The sequence below is a fragment of the Carassius gibelio genome, chromosome A17, assembly GCF_023724105.1.
Source record: "Carassius gibelio isolate Cgi1373 ecotype wild population from Czech Republic chromosome A17, carGib1.2-hapl.c, whole genome shotgun sequence".
Taxonomy (NCBI): Eukaryota; Metazoa; Chordata; class Actinopteri; order Cypriniformes; family Cyprinidae; genus Carassius; species Carassius gibelio.
This window is the reverse complement of record NC_068387.1, coordinates 8,629,414-8,654,620: the sequence shown is the minus strand read 5'-3', so window position 1 is coordinate 8,654,620 and position 25,207 is coordinate 8,629,414. Positions and strand designations below refer to the sequence as shown.

Below are 25,207 nucleotides of genomic sequence, written 5' to 3'. Positions count from 1 at the left end.
ATCTAAATTATGTCATTAATAACTCACCCTCATGTTGTTCCAAACCAGTAAGACCTCCATTTATCTTTGGAACACAGTTTAAGATATTTTAGATTTAGTCCGAGAGCTCTCAGTCCCTCCATTGAAGCTGTGTGTACGGTCTACTGTCCATGTCCAGAAAGGTAAGAAAAACATCATCAAAGTAGTCCATGTGACATCAGAGGGTCAGTTAGAATTTTTTGAAGCATCGAAAATACATTTTGGTCCAAAAATAGCAAAAACTATGACTTTATTCAGCATTGTCTTCTCTTCAGTGTCTGTTGTAAGACAGTTCAAAACAAAGCAGTTTGTGATATCCGGTTCGCGAATGAATAATTCGATCTAACTGGATCTTTTTGAACCAGTTCACCAAATCGAACTGAATCATTTTAAACGATTTGCGTCTCAAATACGCATTATAAGATTATAAGATGTTAACTTTTTTAATGTGGCTGACACTCCCTCTGAGTTCAAACAAACCAATATCCCAGAGTAATTCATGCACTCAACAGTACACTGACTGAACTGCTGTGAAAAGAGAACTGAAGATGAACGCCGAGCCGAGCCAGATAACGAACAAAAGATTGACTCGTTCTCGAGTCAAGAACCGGTTGCATCGGTTTTCGTATCACCAGTAGTTCTTTCTGATAGTTCGATTCAATAAACCGGTTGAAGAAAACGGTTCACCGGTTCTTTTGCGCTCGACGTAATGGCGTCATTGGCGATGATTGCAAGCCTTCGGTTTACCCACGCTCATAACACTAGCACAGAATCAGTTCAGAATCAATCACCAAAAGAATCAGTTCAGTTCAGATGCTCTGTGTGTCAGTCTGCTTTACACTGAATCACACATGCGCATATGACATAATTTAGATTTTTGGGTGAATTATCCCTTTATTGGCCTATGTTTTCTTTCTAAAATCTATTTTAAACACATTTTTAGATTAAAAAAAATTCAACACTGATTTACTGAAAATCCCTGCTAGGCTGGAAATATTGCATTACTTTGTAATTTTTGCTCTCATACTTCAGACGGGAATCCCTTGGCTTTATGCGCTGTGACTGAATGGATAGATTAGCCATAGAATATCCAGGGAGCATCCTACCTAGATGAAAGAAGCCCTCTTCTAGACCCCCCCCCCCCATCCATAACCCACATCTCTCGGTCTGTAATCCAGAGCCCACAGTCCTGGAGCAGACTTGGTGATATAATGAATCTGCCACATGACAAAGCCTTGCTGGAATTAAATATGCTAATTTAATCAAAACAACCTTATAACAGCTGCTGTTATGCAATGAGGAATAATTATAGTTTTCTTAGGGTCTCTAAGGTTTTCTAAGTGTTTGTAGCATGTTGCTAAGTGGTTGCTAGAGTATTCTGGGTGGTTGCTAGGTGCTTACTGGTGGCTTATACTCTGAACTTCCTTTTGTTAACCATCAATGTTTAAAGCCATGTTACAATAAATAAATTCAATTCAAAGTTTGAAATTAAAGTTTTTTTAAGGATCTTCCTCACAATATAAATATGAATCAATAACATATATCACAAATCAACACAAATACACTGGTTGACAAAACATTTAGGTTGGATGATTGTAGTTTAAAAAAAACTATTTAGACATCATATGAAAGCTGAATATATTTGTTGTTAGGACTAGACAATATTTGGCCGAGATACAACTATTGAAAATCTGGAATCAAAATACCAAGAAAACACTTTTGAATTTGTCCAAATGAATTCTTAGCAATGCATATTACTAATCAAAAATTTAATTTTGATATATTTATGGTAGGAAATTTACAAAATATCTTCATGGAACATGATCTTTACTTAATATCCTAATGCTTTTTGGCATTAAAGAAAAATATTTTGACCCATATGTTTTTGTGGCTATTGCTAAAAATATACCTTAGTGACTTAAGACTGGTTTTGTGGTCCAGGGTCACATATGGTTAATTTAAAATATGTACATCTTTTTTTACCATATGTAATGGACTTTCTGCTTGCAACACTCCTAAGGTGAATTCAACAATTCTTGTACACGCGACTCAAAATACATATACTGTACCTATGTTTATGGGTACTTGCATTCATCTAAATTTGAATTCTCAGTTGTTTGAGCATTGAAATACAATGAAGTCCACTTTGGAGGACACTATTATAACGCACCATAAAACTTATGTTTGGCATTTTTCTTTTTTAAATACCCCTAGGGGCTTTAAAGGTCCTATGACATGAAAATGTCACTTTCTGAGGTTTTTTAAGATTAATATGAGTTCCCCTAGCCTGTATATGGTCCCCAAGTTTCTAGAAATTTGAATCGGTGTAAATTGAGATTTTTCTCTTTCTCTGCCTTTGAGAAAATGGAAGCTCAAACGGGCTGATCTTGAATCTCCTCGTTGTGACGTTGCAACGAGAATTGTTACCTCCCCTTTCTCTGCTTTGCCCGCCCAAATATTTACATATAATTCAGTCGCAATGTCAGCACAGGCGTTTCAAACAGACTTTTATGATATGGATTCGACAGCACCGGCACAAACAGTGAGAAACAGTGTTCATTAATGCCTGATCTGTGATCAGTGATTTCTGATGTGTAGCTAATCATTCAAGTTCACACAGACTTTCTTTCTAAATCGTTTAATACTGTTTATGCATCAGTAAATCAAGCCAGTGACTAAACAATCAACTTCACATTGTTTCTCTTAGTAGCATGAAACAAATCTGTTATTTAAATTGTGATTTAACTACAGAGAGCGATCAAAGAACGCTCGCTTTTTTCCGGAGCTGTTACACATCGCGAGTATATCTGCACACTTGCCCAAACTGCCGTTACAATGAATGACGCTGTTAGGCTGCACAACGGAGCTCTTACTGTATTCATGTGTTTGCTGTTAGCTGTGGTGAAAGCATTTTGTGAGATAACGTGTTGCAATAATGACGAGATCACTGCATCCACGCGATAAACAGACTCTGTCTACTCAATGCTCATCACTGCAGTCTTTCATGTGATGGGAAAAGATCGAAAAAATTATTATATAATCAACACTTCCATGTTTCGTTAATCTCGACAGCTGTAATAGTAAAAAAAAAAAAAAATATATATATATATATATATATATATATATATATATATATTTGAGAGGGGTTCCACATGAACGCATTTCGAATGCAAAGATGTCAGCCAATCACAACAGTTGTGGTTTACTCAGAGTCTCACAGCAGACACGCCCCTTCAAACAGAGCATTCAAGCCAGAGGGCTAATATCAGGATCTAAAAACGCTTTTTATTGCAAAATTTTAAATGTAAAAATCATACTAACAATATAAGTACACCTAAGGAAACATTAAAAAGCATTTAAAGAAAAGGAAATAATCCATGTCATGGGACCTTTAAGCAATAATACCGGGAACCGTTTCTAGGCATAGATGAACTAGGAATCTTATCTGTTAAGTTTGGTCCTTTGAGTCCAGTTTCATTACTTGTGTTTATGCTGCCTTCACATGCTACTGGAAATTTCCTGTTTCCTATTTCTAAAGTTGTAATTATGAGTTTGTCGCGTTCAAATGCTTTGTTGTTGGAATAAACAGGAATCAAGGAGGACGTCTCATTCATGAGTTCATTTTTGCCCATTAATTTTAGAAATCCTACAATTAAATTGAAACTGTATAGGAAATCCTTTGTAAATATCCAGTGACTAAACACATTTCACTCGGCGGCCATCTCTGAAACAACAAGAACAGCTCCTATCTCTATGAATGGGGAAATTTCCAATTCTCCAAAACTGTTTTTCTCCAAAACTGCCAAGCTTATGATTAAATTTCCTATTTTAAATCACCAGTGAAACAACAACTGTCTCATAAATGTTGTTTCTTTTGCTGAAATAGCATAAAAAAGCTTATTATTCAGGCTAGACCAGCCAGTGCGCGTGCACACTCCACACATCTTAGAATGCTGACTGTTTTTATAGTAATCGGGACTTCTAACGGCAGCTGCAGTGACGCGCTGACTTTACCGATTAGCAATTGGCTCTTTAACTCAGAAGGCGGGGCTTCTTTTATATTTGAGTAACCATATTGAGCTTAGCATTTTTCCCTATTCAAAACTATATAAGTGACACGTCTTTGGTATTCCCTGGTCTTTGCTAAATATCAATATTTTTAAGAAAATAGGCCTACCAATATTTATTTTTGGATATTATTAGCCTAAATAAGCTGACAAAATACACAATCACTATATCTGTTAAACATTATGCAAGCTTGCTAACTTTTACTTTGTGACTTACGAAAATGAACCAAAAAACTAAACACTGTTACTATAGTTAAACCATGGTAACCACAAATTAACCATGGTTTGCTACACTAACTAAACATAGTTTAACCATGATATCTGTACAACTGTGGTTTTACAAATGGTTATCAATATGCCAAAAAACATGGTTACTACACTTTTACTGTAATAAAACCATGGTTAATTTTTTGTTGGCGTCCGCTTGAAACATTTCTGTAGTGGTCTGTGCTACTTGTAAAGCTTTTCTGTATTTGATTTTGTTGTGAATATTTGCAGTGCATTTCTGTATTTGCAGCATGTGTCGTCAAACTGTTGAAGATGTTTTCCTAATTGGCTGGTGCTTTTCTGTTTGTATGTGTTTTTTTTAGGCCTGGGACACACTTAACCTATTTTAAAACAATGGGAGACCACAGACATTAAGACAGTTTCGACCAATTTTTATAATTGCTCTGAATGTGCACACTAAATGATTCAACCAGTCCGCGAGACCATACACTTGTTGATTGTAGGAACCATTTTACAGTGACACGAGATCTCATGGACATTCGTGAGATCAAACATGACTAGAGAAGACAAACACATGGAGGACAGTTGTCGTTGTCAACTATCTCTCCTGCTGCTTGTTACTGTATATTGAACAGTGAAAAATAAAATAGAAAAAAAAGAGTTGAAAGAGTTAAAAGTTCAACTTTTTTTATTTTGTATTATTGATATTCTCCAAATAATTCTAGACTGATTTGGTTTCAATATAAAACCAAGGGCTAGTTCGCATAAGTAGGTTTTTCAAAAAAATCCAAAAATACCCAATTATTTCATCAGGTCATGATCAAATCTGATCACATCCGTTTTGTCAGTTGTGATTCAAGTATTCCAATGACATAAGACACTTGAACCAGCGACTAACAGTTTAGGAGTTATGAGTGATTTTTTTACTTTTGATTGTTGTAGCGCCCCCGTCAGGCCAATTTGGATGAACCATGGTGATGTTGTTCATGTCATCCCTCCATGTTTCAAGTCTCCATGACTTACAGTTTGGTCAGCCCAATCAGTTTTATGTGGAGGTTGCTGATCCTTGGCCATTCTAACAAATACAATAGGATTTCAGCACTTGTAATAGCTGCTATTGTACTGTTTTATAAAAGCTTATACTCATCACGAGGGACTTGAAAGATGTCTGTGTGTTTTTGGAGGGACATACAGCGCTATACATTTGAACCCCTAATCAACAGTACTAAAGGTATGTTTCTCTCTTCTGTCATGTTTGAAATATATGCCCACCCCAGATCAGAAACTCTGAGCATTGAAATTATCTCTGAGTTTCATATTTGTAAATACGAGAGAGAGTCTGTACATGTCCAATTTCGATTAATGATAATTCTGATAGCACATGAAGCCAGCAGTGTCCTCGGTTGCCTTGGTTACTGATTTTTTAATTGATTAGTCTCACCTGTTCCTTGCTTTATAAAAGCCTCTGAATAACAGCATAAGAAATATAGATTTTTTGTTTCCAATATATAAATACAAATCTTTAATGAAGAAAATATGGTAATTATGTATAATTTAAATAAAGGCAACGTTTGAAAAATAATGATATAGAAGAATTTTACTTAGGTTGCCAAAACGGCCCTGAATAACTACGCTATTTATGGTTTCCCATCATCCTATGCTGTTATCTTTTTGAGTGATGCACATTTACGTATATAGATTGTCTTCTTCCATAAACTGTGCAGTGTTAATATTTCAGTATGTTCTATTAAGATCTATTCTGCAAAATGAATAAATGTAAATGTATTCTTGACAGAAAGGATGTGACTCATAAATGCATTAATGTGACATCTAAGCAGCAATCTGGCTTAATACTTACTTTCTTTCACACACACACATGCACACAAGCTGTATCAGCCAAGCAAATATTAAAGGTAAATGATGGCATTGTTATGATGATGCAATTCTTTCTTCTATCCCATCTTAAATTTAAATAACTGTATGTAAGCCATTCATAGGTTGATTCCCTTGACAACTGTAAACAGTAGCTCTGTGCCAATCAAAACTTTTCATTGAGAATCCCAGAAGAAGTGGCGTGCCTATTTTATTTATTTATTTATTATTAACAATAGCAAATATGAGGAGTGTTCTAGAAACCAGTATGAAAATTATTAATTTGAATCACTTTGGGAACTGTTTATTTCCTACTGAAACTATAAACTAAAACTCCTACTAAAGAGCTGGTGGAAGCTAAACCAATCAAAATTTTAAAAAGAAAATTGCGACTTTTTTTTCTCAGAATTGCGCGATATAAACTCACTATTGTGAGTTATAAAGAGTTAAAAAATACTCCCTGCCTGGAAACATCAAATTCTCCAAGCCTTACAACACGCTTACGATTATATTTTGAAATCCCTTATAAAATCTGACAACAGTTGTCTCTTGAATGTTGTTTCTTATACTCAAATTGTCAGGGTTTGCAAGGGAGGAACTCAAGTGCAGACAGGATTCAACACAAAAGGGTTTATTAAATACAAAAAGGGAAAACAAAAACCCACGAGGGGGAAAACAAGGGCTAGGGTAAGGACTAAATAACCAAACAAGACAGGGCTGACCAGACAAAGACACTAAACACTAACTATAAACAAACACTCACGGTATACAGGATACAATCACAGTCACCAGTGTGGAACACATCTGAGAAGCACATAAGTAACACAATGAACCGACGCAAGACAGAGCACACTAGGAGATCTAAATAGGGGGAACAATTAAGACACGACAGGTGACACAGATAGGGCAATCACGACACGACTAGGATAACAAGGGGGGCGGGGCAAGGGAACGAGACAACACAAGCACATGGCCCAAAGACAAGGCCATGCGCTTGTACACAAAACAAGGGTCTGTCATGATCCTGCCTCAAGACTAGGAAAAATCAAGGACACGAGGGCAGGATCATGACAGAACCCCTCCCTTAAGGAGCGGCTTCCAGACGCTCCTCAAGGGAACATCAAACACGGGACATGACTGACATGACAGACTGGGACACAGACACAAACCAACAAGACATGACTAATAATAACAAAGGCAAACATGAAAACACAATGGCAGGGTTAGGGTGACATAACAAAAAAAACAAACAGGGAAGGGGAGGGGGCGGGACCACAAAGTTCATGGGGGACAGACCAGGGCGGGGGGGTGGGGTAGGAATCTTAGGAGGACAGGACGAAGGCTGACGACGGGGGGTACGGGCAGGTCTGGGTGGTGAGGGGCGGGGAGGGGTCTCAGGACAACTGACAGGGGACATGACAGGAGCAGACAAGGGACGCGGGGCAACACTTACGGGACGCGGGGCAAGACTTACGGGACGCGGGGAGACGACAGCTGGACACGGGGGAACAACATCTACTGGACACGGGGGGACAACATCTACTGGACACGGGGGGACAACATCTACTGGACACGGGGGGACAACATCTACTGGACACGGGGGGACAACATCTACTGGACACGGGGCCACATCAACAGGACACGGGGCCACATCAACAGGACACGGGGAGACAACGGCTGGACATTTGGGACTTCTGGGGACAGGGTCAGGGGACAAGACAGGACTGACGGGGATTTCTAAAATTTGGACAAGACGGGACAAATAATCAGAAAATGCTTTAGCAGCTAGGACAATAGGCATCTCCTTATGAGATGAAACCGACTGTACAAGAGTCTTTGCTGCAGAGTCGGCCGCGGCTCTCTCCTCCGCTCTCACGACTGCCGACTTGCATACAGCTTTCTTTCCCGGCTCGGGCACGCTAGCGCTCACCGCTGCTGGCTCGGGCACGCTCACTGCTGCTGGCTCGGGCACGCTCACCGCTGCTGGCTCGGGCACGCTCACCGCTGCTGGCTCGGGCACGCTCACCGCCGCTGGCTCGGGCACGCTCACCGCCGCTGGCTCGGGCACGCCAGCTCGCTCCGCTGCTGGCACGGGCACGCCAGCGCTCACCGCTGCTGGCACGGGCACGCCAGCTGTCTCCGCTGCTGGCACGGGCACGCCAGCGCTCACCGCTGCTGGCTCAGGCACGCTCACCGCTGCTGACTCGGGAGGAGACAGGGTCACAGGACCGGCAGGCCCCTTCTTCTTCCTCTTCCTCCTCGGGCGCGGTGCAGAGGCTACAGCTGGGTCAGAGGCGGGTTGGGGGAGTTTGGTCTCGGACAGGGCAGACTCGGACGCCGAAGACTCTGAAGCCGACTCCCATGAAAACCGTCTCCCTCGTTTCATGGGGAGACTGCTGGCTGAGGAGGGCACCTCAGGACTCTGGGAGGGGCTTGCCTGACCCCCCAGGGTTGCCACGGCCAGGACACGACCCTCCGGGATCGCCGGCAGCTGGGTAGGTGGGGACCTCTGGGGCTCCTCCTCTCGCCCGCTCGCTCCGGAACGACCACCCCTGGTCCCCCGGAACACCACAAGGCGAGAGCCCTCAAAACAATCTCGCTGGCTGGCTGATGCCATCCAGCATTGCCTCCTGTCTGCTGAGTTCCTTTGTGGTCGGTTCATTCTGTCAGGGTTTGCAAGGGAGGAACTCAAGTGCAGACAGGATTCAACACAAAAGGGTTTATTAAATACAAAAAGGGAAAACAAAAACCCACGAGGGGGAAAACAAGGGCTAGGGTAAGGACTAAATAACCAAACAAGACAGGGCTGACCAGACAAAGACACTAAACACTAACTATAAACAAACACTCACGGTATACAGGATACAATCACAGTCACCAGTGTGGAACACATCTGAGAAGCACATAAGTAACACAATGAACCGACGCAAGACAGAGCACACTAGGAGATCTAAATAGGGGGAACAATTAAGACACGACAGGTGACACAGATAGGGCAATCACGACACGACTAGGATAACAAGGGGGGCGGGGCAAGGGAACGAGACAACACAAGCACATGGCCCAAAGACAAGGCCATGCGCTTGTACACAAAACAAGGGTCTGTCATGATCCTGCCTCAAGACTAGGAAAAATCAAGGACACGAGGGCAGGATCATGACACAAATAGCATTATAAATGTTAGTTTTCAGGCTAGATCACCCAATGTGCATGTGCAGTCCTAAGCACGCATCTCAGAACACTGTTTATAGAGCAACCAGAGCTTCTAATGACGTCTGCAGTGATGCAATGACTTAAGCAATTAACGATTGGCTCTTTCATTCAGAAGGCGGGACTATTCCACCATATAACGTGCTGCACTTTCTCCCATTCTTTCGTAATAGGACTTCACCATCTTTTTATATCTAAAGTCTTTGACCTTCCAGGAGCAGGATACCGCTGACATAAGCTTCTAACAAATCAGCACCTGCGGTTTGTTTTCACCTATAAATCCAGCCAAAATGAACATTGGGTTTCATCAATGGTTTTAGAGCCATAATCTCTTTCATATTTATTTTTACAACTACAGCTTTAATAAGCAACCTTTGAGGTATGTTAACTGGCCCAGACGCTGGTCATTCATAAATCATAGTCAGACATCCTAACCTCTCTCTGATACCAAGGACACCACTATTTCTTACTCACAACACACACACACACACACACACATACTGTTACACTGTGTGAAGGCCTCAGGTGCCAGCCTCAATCTTTCTGTGTACGTGTGTGGGAGTATGAACGAGACAATATTACACCAAAGATAATATTAGAAACAAACCCGTATGTGGTCCTTACGCAACAAATCTCGCAGATGATGACAAAGTACTGACAAACAACAAGGCCAGAAACTGTCTATGTGCCAGCTGTTGGCTGTCATGATGCAAAAGGGATTCTATGGAAGACGGGAAGCTCCTTCTGATCTAACCATATCCAACCACTACATTTGTGAACTTTCTACAGCTCACTCTCCAGCCTCTGTGGCTCTTGGTGGACTGCAGCGGGATATATCAACTTTCAACCTCAGCCAAGTGCACCATTAAATATTCATGCCTGTGCTGCGTAGCGATGGCAAATACACATTTTACTGAGGATTATTTGTTGTCTGTTCTCACGTCTCAGGAATGTAATACAAGCTTTTTATCACTGAACCACTGGAGAGAACGCAGCAGTTTCGGAAAATGACTACGCAGCATGTCTCCAAACTCTGAGAAAGCACATTATGAATTAAAATAGGGTTGTTTAAAGTCTCTAATGATGTAGTCACACCTGCAGGATAAATGAATGGTTTCAGCACAATTCCTAACAGCTTTTGTTTTCGATGAGGTATTCGTTTGTGAACGTCTACTCACTTGTGCCTCTTCCCTCACATTGTAAATATGCTTATGATTCATATTTGTACCTGATGTGGAATGAAGTCCAGAATTTGAGATGGTAGTTCCATGCTGTTTAGACCATTAATAAGATGCTTAATCACGGAAGTAAAGTTGCTTTTACTCATTTAAAACACATTATAGATTTCACTGAGCTATTTTAAAGTTAGTTGATGTATGATGTTTTATAAATTGCTATTACAGTTTCTCCTAAATTATAATTATGTAGTAATTATTATCGTCTAATTATACTTTCTTGACAACAATCATAAACATATTACTGTTTATATGTTATGTAAGCTTTATGGAAATAGCAGAAATGCATATTTTTGGATTGGATTTTCCAACCAATATTAAAACTTGATGAAACTTTAATGGGCTTGGTTTAAATACGTAGCATGTTAATATGAACATTACAAATATAGTATTTGTTGATAAAGTAGAAACCATACAAGCATCAAACGTAACTGGAACATGAAATTAAAGCACAGGAAGGAGACTTTTAGAGATTCACTACACGCTACTGTGCATAAGAGTCTCAAAGTTTTATAGCAAGTTGTCAATATTATTTCTACTTTAGTAAGATTAGTAAGTACTAGGAGCCGAAAGAAGCATCAGCCAAGAGCAGGTGTTCGTTCTGATGATTTATTCATGATCCAATTATGAGCTTCAACCAACATTATGTCACAAGTGCAGTGACATTTCAACTGGCTTTATACAGTCAGTTTGGTAATCATGCATCGCTGAGTATCATTCAAAGATGCTCCATTTATATGTAAAGCAGATGAGAAATCTGACTGGTGACTAGAAAACTGGTGCCATAACCGTGTCTTTATAGTCAGATGGCATTTGATGAAGATCTCTCACTCGTTGGGAGAACCATTCATCTACAGAATAATTCTTTCCGAAAGTGCAACGAGTCTTGCAAATGCCACAGAGGCTTAACATCTTATTTAAGCTTGACTGAGAACAAAAATGCATAACCGGTGAGGAGGTTGTTTTCCTGTTTAATCAATACTAGCATAGTTGTTTGCCAATGTGTGATGTGTTTTGTATTCTGGTGTGCAGGTTTGTTTCCACCTTTTTCCTTATTTGCTTTTTCATTGATTCATTTTTTTTTTTTTTACATTTGGAATGGGATAGATGTCCTGTTTTTGCTGTGTCACACCAAATGGAATAAAGCTGCAAAACCATGTTGGCTAACTGGCTTAACTGGCAACAGCCTGCTGGTCCATTAGCACTTTGGTCAAACAGCTTTTTCATCTTATGTTTGCTGGTATCAAGCATGGATCTGGTTTGTCCTTTTAGATTAGCAGATTTGTATCCAAGGATGCAGGTGGGTGGTACATGGCAAAGAAGGCCTTGTTGTATTTAAGTAGACTAAGAAAAGCCAGTGTTAGCATACATTAGTCAAGTCTGAACAGAGCACAAACGTCACTCTTCACCACACTAAACCCTAAAATTCTGCAGAAGCAAACTCGAATAAAGTAAAAAAAACGAATCCTTTCTAAATGGCAGCATTAAGCAGTCACATATTTCCCCCTGCTCATATTGCTCAAAAACACATAAAATAACACTCAGCTGTCTACTTTGATTCATCCCCTTTAGACTTACACAAAGCATGCTGGGTTCTGAAAAACCTCTTGATAACACAATGTTACAATATGTTATTATTCATCCATGAATCCTTTATGGTTGCACGGATGCAGTTGAAATGAACAAAATGTAAATAAAAAAGAAAAAAAATAAATACGTACACGAATACACAAATGGATAAATGTAGACTATTTTAGAAACATTAAAAGATTTTGTGCATTTTAACATCATTTTCATAACAATTAACAGATATCCTCCAACAAATTTTCATTCTCGTTTGGATGGTTTATTGCATTTGGTCATTTTATTTAGTTATTTTTAATGCATATCTTTTAATCAGTTATTGTTCTCAGTAGATTTTCATGAATCTAATTCAGTGTTTTTGCTACTGTAACTCTTAACATATTTTTTTTTTTTTTTTTTTTACAGTGGTTTAAATTAAAGGAGGTACACAACAATACTACCCTATGTTTAAATCTAATACATTTCTGCAGCTTGGGTGAATTCTGGTTGATTGGGTCACTTCCTAGTTATTTCATTTGCAAAACTGACCTGAATTTACCTACATAAACCACTTTTAATTGTATTAAAATGTAAATAATTATTATATATAAAAATGGTTATATAATATAAAATTATATAAAAAAATAGATTACAATCATTTAAAATATTACTTTTTTTTTTATCACTTTGCATAATGATTTTTTTGGATGTTGTGTTGATATGACCAGAGTTTCATCCTCTACCTGTTAAAGTAATGATTGATTCTCAAAGGGATGATTAGAGACTACGTTTCTAATTGTGAAAGTTGTCATGATTATCTGCTTGAGCATCATCACAGCTTCTTGGCAACAGCGTGGAGAAATCTATCCGCCCACATCCTCTGATTTGTAACGCGCAGCTTTGACTTATTCCCCATTCAATACATTATCCAGACATTAAACTCCCTGCCGTCAGCATGTGAGGACTAATACAGCCATTATCAGGAGCAGCAGAGCAGCCATAACTTTAAAAAGATAATATTAGGATGTCACAATGAATGCACAGCGTGCGCACTCCCGTGGCACAATAAAACAGCGGGGCTCCTGGAGATGTTGTACATGAGACGGTAAACAAACAAGCCAAAGCAAACCATTCTGATGCCATCAATATGCCCATAGTATTTCCAGACACTTCGAGCAGTTCAATTATTTAAGGATCACCCCTCCTCTGTGTTTAGCACCCAAGCATAGGTCTCTGCTGCAATAGCGTGTTAAACTGTCAAAGCGCCTACTTTTAAAAGCAGTTGAAGTTCATAATAAACCACTGAGCTGTTTTTGTAATCGTTACTTGTACGATATAATTATGATTAGTTCATCAGAAGCGAGGTGAATATAACAATAATGCGGCTTACCTTTGAAACACCTCCTGTGGTTTATGTCCGGTTAGATGCTTCTGTCTGTCTGCATCAGCACCAGCGCACACGGGGAGCGCCCATCCGCCCAGGGACCGTGTGGAAAGAGACAAGCCGCCGACAAACACGAAAACGAAAAAGTTTCATTGTATGTTTCTGTTTATTACAGATACCCGCTTGTGGGCACGCCCCGCGTCATGGAATGCTGCCTTTGTCTTAAGGGGTGATTTTATATGTATAAAACGCTGCAAAATTAAAAATTAAATCAACGTATTTGATAAAATAAGCGTTGATTTGCACAGCCATCTGCTGGTGAAAGTTGTAAGTGCGTGTAATCCGTCTTTATTAATGCACATTGTGTGGAAAACAGTATGATTCAGCGGCACACGTGTACAATATGGATATAAAATCAAATAGCCATACATAATAATGAATGGACACACAAACATATCCATATAAGAAGTGTAGATATATATAGGCTTTTTCTTATTTCTAGTGGAGCTGGATGCTGTATCCACACCAACAGGCGGTGCTAAACCACTGAGACACATCGCGAACAGATGCGCTCAGTATTTCGAAATTAAAACTGATTTGCTTTTTGAGTGAATTATTTGTGGTTTATCTCCTAGCACCGTGAGCGAGGGATGCGCTTCTGTGCGGAGACAGCGGCTCTTTTGGTCTAACGTCAGGTAATAACCCAGCAATGTCCTCATCGGTTCAACAATAAGACTCTGTTTCAAACAGATATGATGCTTTCCTCAATCTATTCATCACGAAACCTATCTGATGTTACTGTATTTCAGAATTTAAGGTTTAAAATGTATTAGACCTCTGTGATTTTTTAGGGTAGGGGTATATACTGAAATGCACTACGAAAAACACTACGGTTCATCTAATTTTTTTTTCTCACTCCATTGTCTGCAAACATGATGCATCGTAGCGTCATTATTACTAATTAAAATGCCATTTATATTTAAATCCTAAAGGATGACAGTTCTGTTCTGTGTAACAATTGGTGGAAAGTTCTGTATAAAACTGTTTCTAAGCGATAGGGTTATGTTTTCTGATTGAAGTAGGTATGAATACACACACGCATAGGCCTATATATACTGTATGTGTGTGTGTGTGTGTGTGTCAGTGGTGAGTGCTGTGTTCTGAAATAAAGAGGCAAAATCGTTTTTTTTATCAGATGTAAATTTCAGTCCAGTCATATGTTCTCTGTTAAATAAACATTACTTTCACTTCCAGAAAAAAAAAAATAATTATGTAATAAATATTCTGTTTATTAAAGCCAAGTACGAATATCACCAAGTTATTGTTTTCAAGCATTTTACATCTATTCCAAAACAATCTTTAATAGTTAACAGTTTTTTTTTATTATTCAGTTCATTAGTCATCAAAGCTTGGTAAATATTGTTCACAGATACTGATATTTAATTACAGTTTCACCAAGCTGATTACTAACTAAAAACTCCCACAGATCATGTTTTCAGACCATTTCAAGTCTTATTTTGACGTAACAAAGTGGTTATATCTAAATATTTGAATTGTTTACTCACTTTTTTTAATGAGTCTTTCCATTCTATTGTTCATTCAGACTGATTTACAAACGTGGAACACACAAGAGGCGGGAATTATCACATGAACCAATCACAGCCAACCATAACCAGTCAGTTTACAGTATGTCAATAACTTTCATCATTTTCGTTCAAGAAGTGTTATTTTTCATAGGGATAAACTGCTGATGCTAAAGTGTATGACTTTATTATCTTCAGTTAAATATATTTTCTGAATTAAGACATTTTTTTATTAATCTAACACAGGCATGTTGTTCAGGATGGTCAAACTCAGACTACTCAATGCGATTGCACCTGCATACTTCTACGCTGCGACCGTGGTCACATTCACCCTTCACTTCCTCCTCTTCATGCCCACTGTTTTCCGAAGTCCAGATGTAGCTCTGAATCCCACCATGCTGTTCCACATCGCCGTCTTTCTCTTCCTAATGGGGAACGCTCTGGGTAATTACACGATGACTATATGGTACCCATCTGAGAGTGCCAACGAGACAGCAATTCCAGTCTGTTCCCCCGACTGCCCGGACCGAATTGACGCCCACTACCTCCTGAATGGACGCCACTTCTGCAAAGTGTGTAAGAAAGTGATTCTAAAACGGGACCACCACTGCTTTTTCACAGGAAACTGTATTGGGAATAGGAACATGCGCTACTTTATCATGTTCAGCATCTATACGTCCTGCTGTTGTCTGTATTCGTTGGTAATTGGGGTGGCGTATCTTACCATGGAATACTCCATATCCTTTGAGAACCCACTGACGTTCCTCACGCTCCTACCGCTCTCGACAGGTTACTTCTTCCTTGGTAAGTTTGATTCAGTCTTTCTTGAGGATTTCCTGCTGCAGATATTCCTGGATAAGAACATTCTTTCTTTTCCTCCCCTCAGGTTTGATTTCCGGTCTCCAGTTCTTTCTGGTTATAATGCTGTACGTCTGGCTGGGTATCGGACTAGTGAGCGCTGGTTTCTGCTGTCAGCAGCTTCTACTAGTAGCCCGGGGGCAAACCTGGTGTGAGCTGCAGAAAGGGCAGTTGTCAGAGGGTCGCGGGACCTGGCGCGTCAACCTGATTGATGTTTTCGGTTCCCGGTGGGCTCTGGGCCTTTTCCTGCCAGTTCAAACTGTTGAGACCGTACCTGGGAACTGGCAGGTCTACCATGATCACAAACATGACTGAGAAGCCAAGAACTTGCCCTATCAGTGTTTTTATCATAAGCTGGCCTGTGTGGAACAGTTATTAAATATGATAAGGGCTTCTTCAGTTCACTCAAGTTGTAATACCCCATACAGCTGATCTACATTTTTAGTGTATTTCTGTCATCGCTGCACAAATTAGGAGAGCGTTACTGTATGTCACAAAGGTGTGGTAAAACCCATATCTATGTCTGTCATCACTGTGCTAGTTCGGAGCAGCAGACATCAGAGAAGGAGGCCAGGATTAAAGGATGGATGGCTATTTACAAAACAACGCACGCTAGTTAATCAGCACACTATTACACAAGTGGCCTGCTAAAATGAGGGTAACATTTAGGTTAGTTAGAAATTCAATTGCCACATGCCACAGGAAGTTTAAATCTAATTTAAATAGAAATTTACTGAACTGCATTTAAAAAAAATCAACATGCATAAATTATACATGACTAAATACATTTGACTCAGTTTCTTTTATTACTTTTATTTAGCAAGAATGTATTAAATTGACCACAAGTGACAGTAAAGACATTGAGAATGCATGCAAAAAATATATATATATATAAATGACTGCTGTTCATTTAAACTTTATATACATCATCCTATTGGTAAACACAAATATTAAGCATCACAGCTATTTTCAACATTTATAATGTGAAGTTATTTTAAATTGTACTTGGAGAATTTTTATGTTTAGTTAGCATTAGAGACTTGAACGGTAGTGTATGTCTTAACATACTTTGCATTTCTGTTTAAAACATTACAGTTATATTAACTTTTTGATACCACTTCCATCCATTCAATAAAATTTCAGTTTATCCTGCTTCAGTTAATTTCAACACATTTCTGTTAATAGACCAGGATTGAATTTTCAGTTCATTTCTGAATAGCACAAATGTACTTGATACCATATCTTTAAAAAGCCATGACAAAGATCAATAATTAATACTAATTTATTAGTTATAAAAAAATATATAAAACATTATTTTATTACACTTGGTTGCATTTTGTGTTACTTCAATGGCAGGTATCTTGTACTTTTGACATTAAGGCTTGCAAAAAGGCATTTTAAGTTTGGGGCTAGAGATGCAATCAAAATTATTCAACCCCCTTGACCTGCAAGAAGTCTTGCTGCAGAGAACAACATTTTATGAAACCAGTTCAAAAAAGGCATCAGTAAAGTATTATAGAGAGTTTGTTAATACACTTTTGAGTGATTCTGAGAATGGAAAATTGATGAATCATGATACAATTTAAATTGGCTTTAAACATTCAAAATTATTCAATGTGTTATTCAATTTGTGCAGAATCTTTTATTCTTTATAATGACCATTAAACACTCTCTGTAAGTGTTTAGAAGCTTCTGTCACCTCTCTACTACAGTCTTGGTCCATTCCACACCTGAAAAAGCTTCCAGATCACTGATAATCTTTGGTTTTCACATTGCCACTGCTTTCTTCAAATTCAACCAGATATTTGCGATGAGAATTAAGCCTGGAGACTGAACAGCTCACTCATTGTGTTTTGAGACTGTTTCATTCCCCACCATGCAAATAAGTGCTTTAAGAACAGCAATGTTGAATAGGGGTTGAATAATTATGACATGGCAGTATTATTAAAGAATCTTATAACTCAAAAATATCACATTACTGGTATATATTGACAATATCACTTTTAATATGCCAGTGAACTGTTATAGATGCAATTTTTATTTTATCCTGGATCTTCAGAAAAGCTTTTATTTGTAAAGTACTGCAGTCTCTGAGGGGTTGAGTAATTTTGATTGCAACTGTATATTAAAATGTATTTTTACATTTCCACTGGAGGATAGATTAGCTAAAGAAATATGCTGATTTACAGCATGATCAAACCAAGCAGTAAATGTGTGCTTATGTTTCTGTGCACTCTGTCCCATATGGTCAAAATAATTAGTAATAATGGAGGGTCACATTATTCTGTAACTGAAACCCTCTTATAAAACAGCAATCCGCTATTAAGTTTCATGTCAGCGTTTCAATTATTATAAGTGCACACAACTGCTCTGCTATTGGTCCTGTTTGAGGTTTTGAAACATGGCCCTTGATATCCTGTGGCTGCAGCTGAATTGAGCATATTATCTTATCAAAACATCTTAATTCTTCACGTCCATCTTGACTGGATCAGTTGTCTATGATTGGTTTAGTTGTTTAGAAACTTGAGTTTCCATTTGCATTGCCAATAACACGATCACAGCTAAAATTTTATTTTCATGTCATTTTTCTACCACCTATTTAATTGTTATACTGCTGTGAAGTAATACATTTCTATATTAATAAGTCTCTGATGAAAAATAGGGCATGCAACGATAATGAACATGCATTTTCTGTTGAAGAATATAGTATTTTCTGTGCTTTATTTATTTGTAACTAATTAGGTTACCACCAAATCTCCTTGTATAAAATGACTTCAACCAAAACCCAACTTTAAGGGCTTTTTTCTATCTTAAAACACATTAAACAATGATTAACTGAACAGATTATTGTTCAAACTTTAACTAACAACCAGGGGATAGTTTTAAAATATTGGACATTTTATATTTAAAAAGCCTTTATTTTTGAAGGCACATAAAAAAGTGACCCACAGAATACAAAACAGCACTTCAGTACAATGCTAATACTAAACAAGACTGTTGCATAGATTTCTACAGCAAAATATGTCGTTCTGATAAATCAACACCATGTGTACAGCAAAGTACACTTGCACAATGTACATGCTATGACATAGTGCATTCATTAATGCACTAAACCTGACCTCGGTCATTAGTACTTGCTTTCCCAAACACAATGAACAGTCTGTTTGCATGCAGTATAACAAATAAAATTCAAGCAGTACATTTGCCAACTTGATTAATTCACATCCAAATCTTTGTTAAGAATGTAAACAACTCAACGATATAACACTAGGCATTACAAATAAGTTAACGACCACATTTGAAATGCTACTTCGAAAAACACCGACCAGGACAAATGGTTATTCGTACTCTTACTCTTAACGTCCATTGGTCTTTCTCATAGACAACAAGAACATTTACTTGGAGAGATTTACTTTCAGAAGAGATTATACACATACAAATGTTTATTTTTACAAATTTTCACAAAGATGATCCTGAATTTCACATTTTCAACGGAATTGTACAATTGTACACTTTTAAGCACTCAAATTTTTGTCAAAGGCATTTGTGACCCTGCCTGAGAAAACACAGCTAAAGTCAAATTTACTGTTTTCTAAATAAAATCATCCTTCATAAAAATGTAGAACATTCTGTGAAAATATAACCTTTATATCTTTAATATTGACTGAGTAAGTCCGTGTCAAAGATTGAAATCAGTGCAATAAATGGTTGAAATCAAACTTTAATGCTTGTTATCTCATAATTAGATTCAGAGACTTTAGCCTGGATTTCAAAGATAGGGTCAAAATTATTAGATAAAGAGATTAGAAATGAAATTGATTCATTCTGTGCAGAAACTATTTTTGCATTCCAGTCTTCCAAGGCCTTTTTTCCAAATAGTAGACGATTAGATTGAGATAAAAGAATGGTTAATAGCATTCTTTTTTTAAATAGAGACTACACAGCTAATGAATTCTGAAACACGGAGTCAGTTTATTCTGAAAAAGATGCAGTTTAAATCTAAACATTGTCTTTATATACTTAGGACAAAACCAAAAGAATAAGAATGTTGGATGGATAACACTTGGAGTGATAACTATATCTCTGGACTCTACTGAAGACTTAAATCTTTGACGTTTCCAACTGATATTATAACAAGACGTTCAAAATTTGCTAAGCAACTGATTCGAAATGTGCCAAACTTGAAAGGGTCTAAGCAAAGGTGGCAAAAACTGCAGAATACAACAGATGAAATATTAAGATCTGAACCTGCTACTACACATACGACCCACATCGGTCATATCCTACTCTGCACCCCTCACAGAATCCACCAGTGTGTCTGTTGGCGTCTCTTCACCGTTTCTGGACCTCTGGAGGATAAGCTGCAATCTCGTCCAGACTTTGGGATCTCCACTACATATGGCCTCCAAGAAGAGGTCAGTCTGAGCCTGCAGACACTGAAGTTGGGCCTGGGATCGCTTATTTTGTCGAATAAGTTCCTTTGTGCGCAGTGTGATGCCCAGCAGGCCTGACCGATTCAAAATGTTATATGTGTTACAGAAGCGTTCGTGTTTGCTAGAGCTTGGAGAAAGGGCCTCTGGGATATTCTCCATATCACTGCTCTGGGTGACTGAAGTTTTGGGACTCTTCTGAGGGAACGAAGCAAGGAAGGAGTCAGTGCAAAGTGAGATTGGTGAAGTGGTGGTGTGGGGCTCCTGAAGGACAGAAAGCCTGGCTGAAGGGTTTTCCACACACATTTCTTCAACAGAGTGACCAGTTTCTCCCAGTGCAGCAATGTTGGGGTCTACACCATAACCTTTAAATGTCTCAGACACATCCTGCTTCAAAGAGGAACTGTGGAAAGGTTTATCATCATAACGGCGTTGTTGATGTCTTCCACCATGACTGTGGTTTGACCTCTTATTGATAGCACTGGGACCCTTGTCGACTGTAGACCCTTGTGCAAGATGTGAGGCAGTTTTCTGAAAGGCGTTTTGCATGGGAACATGCTTTCTGGAATGTTTCTGCTTCTCAGAACTTCGGCCGGTACAGTCACCAGCGGACATGACTGGCTGTAGGAAAACCAATTGTTTCACATTTAGTGAAGTGTTTAAGCTCCAAGGTTTTAGTGCAGAGTTAGGATGAAACAAGTATTATCAATGAACAATTTTGAAAAACAGATACAATACATTTATATTATATATTAGTGTAGGGCTGTCACTTTTAGTCCGAAAATCGATCGCACAATCAATCGGACCAACCAAAAAACGTTTCGAAAATGAAAATAGGGAATCGATTTTAACCAAATATGTACACTATTCATTTGAAAATAATTAAACAATTAAAAAATATAGATGTAACAAAACTCACAAACAAGCAGAAAAAGAAAATAAAGAATTCCGAAAGTGCAGTATTATATGCCTTGCGAAAGCTAGACAGAAAATACCAGCAAATTAACACGCCTATAAGACCCAGTGATGTCGAAAGCGACCTCTCTGCATTCCCACCAAACGTAAATATGGCGTCTGGCGCGAATTATTTCAATGTTAAGTCCATGTAAAGACGCGTTTACGCCGTCTGGAGGTCTTGTGGCGCGGTAGACGCGAATTCGCCTCATTAGCGCATCTAGTTACAGGAGATTCTGAGTTATGAAAAGCACCATTGCAACCTGACAGCAGTAATTACTACTGGCAGTAATACCCCCACCTTGCGCAGCTGTACCTGAGTGTCCCCGGGACATCAGTGCGGTCAATGCGCGTTTTCTTTTTGAATAGTTGTTTGAAATGGATTGAATCATTATTTAAAATAATCTTGGAGATTTTTGAATTGCCTAAATCATAAATGCAGCCGGGTTGAAGCCTGCAGTGATGTTTTTCTTTTGTTATGGCAGCCATCCCCTCTGCATATATATTTTTTTGAGAATGTTGCACTCCTGTTGCTGTTTGTTAGTCTGCATGAAACTTCATGTCAATAAATAAGAAATATTGTTGACTTGTGCGTTTCCAGCGCTCTCTTTACGTTTGTCCGTCATTTGACGTTGAAAAAGGAAAGGTCTTATTTTTTTTAGACATGAAAAATCGATTTTACAATCGATTCAATGAACACTTATGTCTTAAAAATCGAAAAAGATTTTTTCACAAAAGTGACAGCCCTAATGAAGTGTATGACTAGATTCTTCCTTTTCTTCATTGCGGCTACCCTTAAGTCTTTGACCCAGCTGCAATATTTATAGTAATCGCCTCATTCATTTATGAAGCATGTTTTGCTTGCTAGCGCTGATAAGAAGCAGCAGCAGGCAAACACATTTATATCACATCTTGTGTGTATTGAAAACGACTGTACACACAAGAGGCAATAAGAATCTAAGCAAAGCCTGTCTACATTTAATTATCCACACCAATAAATTAATTAGGTTCAGCAAAGAAACGGTGTTGTGAAATATCTCCCCTTTTATCAATATCTCAGCTTTATCCAAATTCATTTCTGAAATGGTAGATAAACTTGCTTTAAAAGGGCAATTAGGATGCCTTTTAATATTAACAAAAATTTTGTTTATGATATAGATTTAAATGTACAATATTGGAAGGAATTCACATTTTCTTGCCTACTTCCGTTAGATGAATTACTTTGAGTAATTTAAAGTGCATAAAAACACACTGATCAGTTTAAATGATTTAAAACATTGTATTCAGCTTACTGTTAGTTAATACTCAGTGATCTGAAGATGCTGGGCAGCAAGCATTGGAAAGTATTCAATCCAAGAATCACAAGGCAAATGGCAGTAATGAGCAGTAACTACCAACATACTTTAAAAAAATATCACTTTGAGACCAAAACAATACCGTAATTGCAACAAACAGGTATGTGCTTTCCTATGATTCAACATACGGAGACAAGGACACTTACAGAATAGTATTAATGTGTCATACCTGCTTGAGGACAAGGTTGTTCATTACGATCATGGGAGAGACGACTGGATGTGAGCCAGGAATGAAAGGAACCCGAGGAGCTGTTGGCATGCTTTGTGCTGCAGTACTGTTTGGACCCATGTCTTCAAAGTCAGTCTGGTCCAAAGCACTAATATATCCGGAGCTGGCATCTACAGTGAGAATATGTTGTAATGGTAAAACCCCATAATTATGTGCAGTTATACACCTATAACAACATAATTATACACAATATTGTATATAATACGTAATTGGGGATCAGTTATAATTATACTGCAGCATTTGGAAAAAAAAAAACAAGGGTTGTGAAATCTACTTTCTCATGTTAGCTGAGAAATTAATACAAAACTAGAAAATCTACAAAAGACAAACCTGAGTCTCTGTCGAGCTCACTTGAGGCTTTGCGTTTGTTGCCCATGTTGGATCTTCTCTGGTGGTCCGATTTGTTTGATTTCAGTCCATCTGTACAGCCCTGATCCAGGCAATGACTGAGAGCAGGACAGAGGCATGGATTAAAATAAGAAAAGTCAAAATCCTGAAAGATGATAGTCGAGTGTAACATGAGCACATTCATGATTCAAGCCAATGAAATGCAGCACTTAAACTCACTAAAGGCTAAATACAGGATTTATAAAAACAAAAATAATAATAATAATAATTTCATAAATTACCTACTATTACTCCACAAAGTTTCCCATAAACCCTCAAGATCGTAAAATACATTTTTAAAATACATACAGAGCAGCAGCTTGTTTTAGATCTTGTATTGAGTAGTTTATACACGCAGTATGAACGGAGTCTGAATCAGCACCTGATACACGATGCCAAACACGAGACTCAAAACACAGACCCAAAAACACACACTACAGCATAAAAAGCACGTTTTTTAATACTCACCGAGAACAGTTTTCCTTAAGCTCTCTGTCTTTTTAAGGCTTGTGTGTAAAACGACGCTAAACGAGTGCAAACTAAGCTTATATTTCTGTTGTTGTAGAAACTGGATTGACCGGGGAGCAACGTGAGTTTACACACAGCTCCGCCTTCGCGACTGGCTTAAATGGCTGTTGCCAGGGGAACCGAAGAATCGTCACCTGCTTGACAATGCAAGACACGCCTTATATTTCCATATGGCCTTCTGATTGGTGCAGAGTCGAACCCTTGCGACTGTAAACGTGACTCTGAAGTGTGCTGTGAAATCTGCACCTCAACGTCAAGCGTGATCTAGCACGCGCTGCAGCGTCATCTGCCATGAATTTCAATACATACAAATGTAATGCTGTTTACAAATAACTAACTACAAGTAAGTAACAGTTTACATTGGATCATTTAGCAGAATCATTTTCCATGCAATTCAAACGTCAATGACACCTAAAAGTTTGCTTATCAATAAATAAAAGCAAATTATTATTATTATTATTATTATTATGTCCACGCAGGCTATAAAATGTAAACCTTATTATATATATATATATATATATATATATATATTAGGTGTTCCTTCTTTTTTGATGGTGATTATGTGTCCAGGTGACCCTGAATTCACCTCTACATATCTTAACCCGATCCTTAAGATCTTTTCTTTCTAAGTCAATGGAAATACTAAACACAAATGTATTTCCACATGGTCATGCCCTAAAGTACATGGCTTTTGGCCAGTTGCAGCAACCACAGAATTGCCATCCCAAATTCCCAACGGGCCCAGAAAAGTGTCTTGGGTAACTTCACTAACTCCAACCTCCGGAAGAGTCATGCTCCAAAAACGACATCAATTATATAACTTCGTGCAAAATATTGCATTAAAACAGAAATCAGATACATCAAATCAACTGGAATGTGACTATTGAATAGCCACATGAAAAGATTAAAACCCAAGAAACACAAACATCATTCTAAAAATATTTTATCGCATTTACTGACTATTTAATTACATTTCTGGATTATATGAAGATCATAGCTCTAGACTAGATCCAGTTCCTCTTGAAATAAACACGTATGCTTCACTTTACTGTATGTAACTGAAATCAAATTATAAACTGACTTATAAACATTTTAAACCTAATTTTAAATCAGACTTATGTTCACTTTAATATTTGTTATGTTAATTGTATGACATCATGCAATTAATAAAGTGAAACTTTAGTAAGTTAATACATACTTAGTATATATCTAAATATATATATATATATATATATATATATATATATATATATATATATATATATATATATATATATATATATATATATATATATATAACAACCCA

General features: G+C 38.0%; 3 protein-coding genes across 5 annotated transcripts in view; 1 reads left to right on the top strand and 2 right to left on the bottom strand.

The window, feature by feature from the left end:
- LOC127933423 (calcium permeable stress-gated cation channel 1) overlaps positions 1–13,697 on the bottom strand; it is a 57,113-nt gene extending 43,416 nt beyond the window's left edge. The window contains exon 1 of the mRNA XM_052530424.1: positions 13,584–13,697. The gene's annotated coding sequence lies outside the window, so the exon portion shown is untranslated. The remainder of the gene's footprint in view (positions 1–13,583) is intronic.
- A 412-nt stretch (positions 13,698–14,109) lies between these two features.
- Positions 14,110–16,898, top strand: LOC127933593 (palmitoyltransferase ZDHHC22). 2 transcript variants are annotated; one of them, XM_052530666.1, is made up of 4 exons: positions 14,110–14,272; positions 15,181–15,263; positions 15,407–15,964; positions 16,047–16,898. In XM_052530666.1, the coding sequence occupies exons 3-4, from the start codon at positions 15,409–15,411 to the stop codon at positions 16,331–16,333; spliced, it is 843 nt and encodes a 280-aa protein (XP_052386626.1). In that variant the 5' UTR covers positions 14,110–14,272; positions 15,181–15,263; positions 15,407–15,408; the 3' UTR covers positions 16,334–16,898. The 2 variants fall into 2 exon arrangements, with proteins under 2 accessions (XP_052386626.1, XP_052386627.1); XM_052530667.1 differs by lacking the exon at positions 15,181–15,263.
- A 2,017-nt stretch (positions 16,899–18,915) lies between these two features.
- LOC127933592 (CLOCK-interacting pacemaker) lies at positions 18,916–24,004 on the bottom strand. 2 transcript variants are annotated; one of them, XM_052530665.1, is made up of 5 exons: positions 23,842–23,997; positions 23,683–23,755; positions 23,317–23,432; positions 22,927–23,096; positions 18,916–21,069 (listed from the first exon to the last, which is right to left on the bottom strand). In XM_052530665.1, the coding sequence occupies exons 3-5, from the start codon at positions 23,360–23,362 to the stop codon at positions 20,302–20,304; spliced, it is 984 nt and encodes a 327-aa protein (XP_052386625.1). In that variant the 5' UTR covers positions 23,363–23,432; positions 23,683–23,755; positions 23,842–23,997; the 3' UTR covers positions 18,916–20,301. The 2 variants fall into 2 exon arrangements, with proteins under 2 accessions (XP_052386625.1, XP_052386624.1); XM_052530664.1 differs by lacking the exon at positions 23,683–23,755 and having other exon boundaries at positions 23,842–24,004.
- Positions 24,005–25,207: the final 1,203 nt, after the last annotated feature.